The sequence below is a fragment of the Adelges cooleyi genome, unplaced genomic scaffold (assembly GCF_023614345.1).
Source record: "Adelges cooleyi isolate 19-005CV unplaced genomic scaffold, UGA_ACOO_1.1 ACOO_flye_CR_arks_rails_tigmint_CR_PRNA_26, whole genome shotgun sequence".
NCBI classification, from domain to species: domain Eukaryota; kingdom Metazoa; phylum Arthropoda; class Insecta; order Hemiptera; family Adelgidae; genus Adelges; species Adelges cooleyi.
Window position 1 is genome coordinate 514,152 of NW_026095926.1, and position 8,175 is coordinate 522,326.

Sequence of the window (8,175 nt, forward strand, 5' to 3'; positions counted from 1 at the left end):
AATTTTCTACTTCATAATAATAATAATAATAATTGTTTAATATTGTCTATGTTGGTTTTTAATAATAATAATAATAATAATAATAATAACATTAATAATTATTATAATATACATAATATATATATATATATATATATATTTTTTTATATAATGCTCTTTTTTTAATTTTGTTTTTGTATATAAAAAAAAAAAACAAAACAATAAAAAAAAAAAGAGACCGATTGGATGAATTTGACACAGCCCTTGTTTGATTATCTACAGTTACACGAATTAACATACATGTATGTACAAATTATTGTAATATTTACACATAATATTTCAGTTGAAAAACATTAAAAAAAAAATCGTAATGTTACAATATAATGAGTAGGTATATATATATATATATATATATAATTATAGTCGTACAGAGAGAACAAAATTAAATTTAAAAAAAAAACAATGGTTTTTGCGCGAGTTGGTCGTTTATTGCACGTTTAAAAAACAAAAAAAAAAAAAGGATTATTATTTTTTTCTAAGTAGTCGCGTGGACCATAATTGTTGTATAATATGGTGGTGTAAACATAATAAAAAAAATTGTAAACAAGAAAATAGTTATAGGAGATTAAGTGAATTAAAAACAAACCAAAAAAAAAAAAAAAACCTATGTTTTTTCAAAAAGACCGCGGTTTTTCTATGACTCCAAGGACGCTATAAGGTTGCGGAACATGGCCGACTGCATTTCGCTGAACATGGACGCCTGTCCGCACGACAGGTTCGTGGGCGACGTCGACCCGCTGCCGGCGGTGCCGTAGTGGTCGTCGGTCTGCAGCTGGCACGACGGCGGCTGGCCGCAGTCTGCAGACGCCGACGACGTGTGGTGGCTGTTGCTGCAGTTGTTGGCGGCCGCCGCCGCAGCGGCCGCGGCGGCTGCCGTGACCACGGCGGCCGGTAACAGCACGTCCTGGTGCTCGACCGCGGCCGGCACCTGGCCGCCGTACAGGTCGAGCGCGTCGCAACACGAGTCCATCAGCGTCCAACAGTCGGTATTGGACGCCGCTGCGGCCGCGGCCGCCGCCTCGTCGGTCCTCAGTCTCTTGGCGGCCGGGTACTCGTGCAGGTCCAGGTCGACCACGTTGACGTCCTCGTCCTCGCGGTGGCCGCCGCCGCTGCCGCTGTTGATGAACTGCGACAGCAGGTCGTCCAGCGGCTCGTCCACGGACCGTTTCCGTTTTGGCGTCTGCGACGAGGCGGCCGGGGTGACGTGGGTGGTGGCGGTGGTGGTGATGGTGGGGTTGGCGGTGGACGGTAACTGCATCATGATGGACGTGATGGTGTCGTCGTCGTCGCCGTACGAATACGACACGCCCGTGGACGACGTGGTCGTCGTGGACGTCGGATCGAGCGCCGAGTCGGCGGGTTTGTTGGCCGCGGCCACGTTGGACTTGGGCGACTCCCTCAGGTTGGTGATGTCCACCAGTTGTGGGTTGTGGTGGTTGTTGTTGTTGTTGTTGTTGTTGATGTTGCTGTTGTTGTTGAGGCTGCCGCCGCAGGACTGCTGCTGCGGCGTGTGGTAACCGTAGGAGGTGGGCGACGGCGGCGAGGCGGGCGACGTCCGGCCGGTGGTCCGGTCGTCCCGCGTCTCGGCCTGCAGCCGCTTGACCGTGTTGTTGATCAACACCGACCGGCACAGCGAGCTCTCGGCGTCGTCGATTTTCTTCATCTTGTTGACGGAGATCTTCAACACCTTGCGCCGTTCCTCCTTCAGCCGGTACTTGGCGCTTATCATGGACGGCCTGGAACCGGAGTTCCATCCGTAACTCCTGCGGGTGCCCAACAGCTCGTCGATCTCGTCCATAATGGTTATGTTCTCGCTGGACTCCACGTGTCTCATGTCAACAGCCGTTGACGGACACTTAGCATATCATTCTGGAAGAAAAAAAAAACATAAGTCAGTAAAAAAATATTATAATTTTTATAAACGATTGATATATCATAATGAAAAGTCAAAGAGTATCCACACTCATACATCAATACACATGGACATGTCCTGCAATCCAGTAGCTCTAATCCGCTATATCTCTATCGATTTACCTCCATAATCCCTCCGTGATCCTCCCCCGTAATCCTCATCAATACTCCAACATACTCCTCCATAATTTCTCCACGCTCCTCCATAATCCATAATGACGTCAGCACTGTGACACAAAACGTGACGGGCGAATGTTCAGAATGCCATAAGACATACCTAACCAACCAAACCTAACCAAACCTAACCAAACCTAACCAAACCTAACCAAACCTAACCTAACCTAACCTATCCATCATGTCCCCTACAGCTGATTAAGAAGTTTGGGTATAGTCTACTGCAACTTGTTTGGCAAAAAATCTTAATATATTTAAATGCACATGCACAACGTGCGTCTGAATATTATGGTATGGTAATTTAAAAAAATGACTCTTTCAGTGCGAAACGCGAGAGACTTTAACGGTACAGAGACCCTTCTCTGTACCATTCAAACACATCTACACATATATATATATATTAGAAATAATTAGTCTGGTTTTGGGGCAAAGGTAAAAATACAGAAAAAAAAAAACAACCCACGGCGTTTGTGACTTTGGACGGGGCCCTAATAATAACGTGTAAACACACCGAACAAAAAAGAAGGGTGGAACCAACCCTTAACCGTCGTCGCCCGTGGGAACAAACGGTATCCCTTTTTTTAATATAATATAAGTGTTGCTATCCGCTGCGCCCAACAAATCTGAATGAATGAATCTATTATCTATACCATTTATAAATATATATATATATTTTTTATGATTTCTCGGAGGTCACGGCGTGATGACGACAAGCTTGGCCCGTGTGTAGAGGTTGCCGGCAAGGCCGAGGCAATAGTTAATATACACATTACACACGGAGAAAGATAAAAAAACACACAGACACAGAGAGATATGGTAAAAAAGCCAACAGAGATTTTTTGGAGAAAAGTCTACAAAAGAAACACGGTCTACAGCCGCCGCACATCGTTCAAGTACATATATGTACTTATGGAAAATATACTTTAATATATATTTATTTTTAATGACAATTCTATCTAAAACCAACTGCAAAAAATAAACCCGGAAAAGCCTAGTCCGTTTATATGTATTTGCTCCAAGGTGAGCTATGCGTAATACTAATATTTTGTATTTTAACAAACATTGAGGACAAGTCCCCGGGAAGGTCATATTATCACAGACACTGCTTTGCAGACCGTATTGACCGAAAATGTTGCCTTTTTTTTATCGTTAAAATAAATAATTTTCAATAATAACAGATTGAATCGGAAAAAAATCAGCGACGACATTGACCCCAATCGAATAAACAAAAAAAAAACCATACATTTTGTTTATTCAACCGACCTTGGCACGCTCCAAAACAAACAAACAATAACTAATAAATAGACGCTTATCAAATCCGGTGTTTACAGGCGCTAAGAGACACTCAAGACACCCAAAGAAGAGTATCTTAAAAATAGCTTAAAGAAGAGATTAAATTTTTCATTAATTTTTTTTTTTTACACATTTTTTATGGCAGATATTTTTATGAAGACCTATTTTGAAAACTCGGACACAGAGTTTTTTTAAAAAAATAACCAAAAAAACCCCAAAACAGAAACCCCCCCCCCCACCAAAATAGAAATTCGCGGCCGCAGTTCTGCGTCGTCACGAACGCAGTGAAAGCGTACGATATTCGGCACGGTGGGTAGGGGAAGGCGTCCGCGGCGGCCAACGGAAGACGCGGACGCCGGAAAACGGACGGCCGGCCGCCGCGCCAAAATGTAGGCCAAGCCGCGCGGCGGAAGACGTGGAATCGCGGCGGCGGCGGCGGCGGCCACCACCGGTTTTCACAATAATAATAATACAAGTCCGCAGGCAAGGCCGCTCACTAGGCCGCGGCCGCCGCGGTGAAATTCGCCACACGCGGTTGCCGAACCGCGTAGCCTCCTCCCATCCGCCCGACACTCTCCTCGGCGGCGGCGGCACGCACGCACACACACACGGTCATTGCGACAAACGGGACGCGGTACGCGCGACGTCGGTCGCGTCGTCGCGGGCTTGTCGTTTTATTTACGAAAAGTAAATAATAAAAAAAAAAAATTTACCGCGACGAAAATTAAATGAAACAAATTTCTTTTCACACTTACCGGCTACAAACGGTTATCCAACGATGACTTTTAACGGGTAATCCAAAATATAACGTGGTGCACCATATATTACACACACACACACACGCGCGCGCGGACACAAAACAAAGTGTTTTAAAATTTTTTTTCAAAAACACCCGAAATTTTTTTTTTTTTTTCACCAAAAAAATTATAACGCTAAAAAAATAATTTTTTTTTTTCTCGTCAATCGTTCGTATTATCCAAATATTGTCAATTCAATAACAATCACGTGAACACTGCACACACACGCGGAACTAAACGCCGCCGGACAGATTGTGAGAATCAATTACACACACACACACAATCGCGCGCGCAATGCACTACTACGGCGGCGGCGGCGGCACACTGTAGGCCGCGAAGAGAGCGTCGGATGGCGGCGGCGGGTGGTGGCACGAGCTGTGTGGACGGCTGTTGTGGGACGACGAGAAGAGAGCGTCAAACGGCGAGCGCGCACACACACGGGACACTTGTGGCCGGCAAACGGACAGAAGGCGAACTGAACACTGGAGAATGTGCGGCGCGCGCGTCGTCGTCGTCGTATGCGTTTATTCGTTTTGCCCCCCCCCCGCCCGCGCCGCCCGTCCGCCCGGCCGGTGGGGACCCACCGTTATGTGTGTGCGTACACGCCGTATCCGTGACGTCACGGTATATCCGTCGCGGACCGTACGGTGGCGCGGCCCGTCGGCAGAAACCGCGGCGGGCCCGCTTGACGGCCGCCGCCGCCGCTGACGCGCGACCGTTTATAATAAAGTGCTCGCGAATTAATAACGCGCGATGATAATAACGCGTAAATGTATATTGACAAGTTTGTGGTTTTAACCGCGCTGTTACCGCAGGCGGTTAGGTTACCGACATTACTCGTCGTCGTTACCAAACGCATATCGGCCATTGAGCTGTTTAAATACTTTTGAAAAGACGAATTTAACGAATACTTATTTTTAACTATATTGAAGCGATAATAATTTGTTTGATAAACAATATATCGGTAATAATTGAATGTTTGGCCACTGGTTTATCATACAACGCTAACATAGTTGAGCTTGGGCGAGTAATATTAGTTTTAAATATAATACTTCTCTATGAACAATTATTGTTCTCCTCTCCTATGCCGTTAATTATAATAATATGATAAATAATTCGAATAAAACGTGTAAAATAATAGGTTGTTTTTTAATTGTTAAAAAATAAATTCAATATCAAATAAATTAGTGTGACCAATGCTCGTTGAAATCATTTTTTTCTCCAAATTTGTTTTTAATATTATTACCTACCTACATTTTAAGTATTCACCACTCGCCATAATATAAATAATAATTATACATTTTATTCTAACAGAAACCATAGATAGCTATCAAATTTTTTTTTCCTCCATTAGTAACGTTATCTCGTTATTCGACAATAAATTGATCGTTTTTTTTACAATTAATTCGCTATAATATTATTATTGCTATAATTAAAGCAGGAAACATTTAAAATTGCTACAAACAAATAGATAGATATCAAAAAAAAATAATTACAAAGAGTAGGTGTACCTACTTGAAAATCAAATTGTTTCCCCTTATATGAACACAATTTAGTAAGTAAACAAGTACAAGTGGAATTTATGTAATATTATAATTAATGGAAACATATTATGATTTCCATTTTTTTCAGTTGTCGGGATTTTTTTTTTTTGTGTTTTATCAGAATTATATTAGTTTTTTCTAAACAGATGTGTGAAACTCTGTGTACAACGCCTATTGTGTTTGTACGTGCAGTTGGGTGCGGTTCTAGAGACACATCACAGGGCCAGAATAATAATTGTAGTGTGGTCTGAGTAGAGCTGGTTTACCTGTAAATTTGATAATCGACAAAAGGTTAATAATATTATAATGTTATAATATTCCATTAGTCCATATTATTATTATTGTACCGTTATTGGGCTAAGGCCGTGTATGTTTTATCTATGACATCATCAGACATATATACATATATAAGTGATACCTACTAGTTTGTCACCGACCGAGTGTTGCGCCTAATAATATGTTGTGATCTCATTTTTTCAACGTAATAAAGTCAAAATATGGAAAATAAACGATTTAACAAACGTGTTTTATTACTTACACACAAGTGATTTCATGTCACCATTTTGATAACTGATAAAATATGACAAGAGATAAGAGATAACATAAACAAGTAACATTTTTACCCCCTAAATGCATTGTTGCTGACTAAACTTTTTAAAAATGTTACGGCGTACTTTTTTCTTTTTTTTTCAATTCGATCCACTGACGTGTCGATGAGATTCGACTAGAAAATATTGTATTTTTATTAAACGCGGTAAATCGGTTAAAAAAAAAATGCATAATAATATAATATAACAATCTCGTGCGTCATCGTTGTTGGTTCGATCGAGAAGACAAAAGAGAACCATTTTTGTTTTACTATTATCGCTCAAGTTGTACAAGAATATTCTTATTGACGGATTGAAATAATAATAATTATTATTATCATTATTGTTATCATTGTTATCACTGTTGACATCGGTCACGTGGGGTCAAACAAGGTCTACTACTTTTACCTACATCAATGTACTTAATAAAAATATTATGTAGGCCGTGACGTACTCATCGACCATAATATTATATACTATTATCCATTCGGATAAGATTAACAAAAATAAAGAAATTTGTAATGTTATCACCATCGACCGTCGTTATCAACTACTCGTTATCAGTAATTCTTATCAGTTATTATTTTGTAAATAGTGTTTTTTTTTTTTTTTGCAACAAGCGAGTGCCAATAATATAATATATTATGTTTAGCATTAGGCCAACAGCTAACGTTGGTGTTATAAAATTAGCTCAGTGCGGATAATTGTGAAATTATAAATAAAATCAAACGTCAACATTCTAATTTGTACCATCACGATTATTCGCATGCTGTACGATTATTATTGGCAGTGATATCCTGCAATTATTTTTGCGAGAGCTTGTTGTTTTTTACGTTTAAACGTACTAACGGTCTGTGTACACAGTGGATTATTGGACTCGGATCAGATTGAGTTGGAACATTGTCTACAACAATGTGTGATACGCACATTGATGAAGCAACAGCTGATTATAGTAACAAAAATCCCACAAGTTTTATCTATGACTGTAATAATTATTACCCAATTAAACTCTATCAAATTATTGTTCGATGAATTACGCTATATGTAATAAAACAAACCCTCGGTATAAGAGTTTTGCTTGTTTTTTTTTTTGTTGACATTTACAACAATTTGTTCGTATCAGACTTGTTATGATAACGTTTAATGATAACAGCTGATAACAATGATAACGATAAGAGATGTCGATAATAAAGGTGTATTTTTTAAAGTCATGTTAAGTATTGTAAAACGGCGGTGTGACTTTGATGCTAAAATTATTATTATTTTAATAATTATTGTGTAATGTAATAAATAAGAATAAGTAATAAACAAACGGGAATAGTAAGGCGGTTTAGTTGTGATAAAAATGTCCTAATAAATTTCGCACCGTAGGTGTAGATATCAATGTGTGTGTTTCTTTAGGTCTTACAATAATAATAGTAGAAAAAAATATGTATATATATATATATATATATATTAGATTATATTATATGTACCTATTCATTGAAAAGGAAGTAGCAGCGGTGTTTGTATCGACCGACGGCGGCGACCACGGTGAAGGGAAGAGGTTACAAACAATGAGAACGCGACGCCGACGACCACTATAATATGCGGTATGACTATATATATATAAACAGGGAACCGTTGCGCCAGTCAATCCTCTATATTATACCGTATTGTGATGTGATATTACCCGTATAGAAATATAATATAATAGTAACAAGGATAATACGCACACTGCTTCACCGAAAAACATATTTTCAATCGTTGATATGTTATCTCTTATCACTTTTATTTTTGTCTCTTATCAAACGGTACTATCAATGATAACACAGGAAAGTCAATGTTATT

At 39.8% G+C, this 8,175-nt stretch overlaps 1 protein-coding gene across 1 annotated transcript; it reads right to left on the reverse strand.

The window, feature by feature from the left end:
* Window positions 1-188: 188 nt before the first annotated feature.
* Window positions 189-4,678, reverse strand: LOC126837595 (kinesin-related protein 12). The gene is made up of 2 exons (XM_050571521.1): window positions 4,173-4,678; window positions 189-1,908 (listed from the first exon to the last, which is right to left on the reverse strand). The coding sequence occupies exon 2, from the start codon at window positions 1,871-1,873 to the stop codon at window positions 674-676; it is 1,200 nt and encodes a 399-aa protein (XP_050427478.1). The 5' UTR covers window positions 1,874-1,908; window positions 4,173-4,678; the 3' UTR covers window positions 189-673.
* Window positions 4,679-8,175: the final 3,497 nt, after the last annotated feature.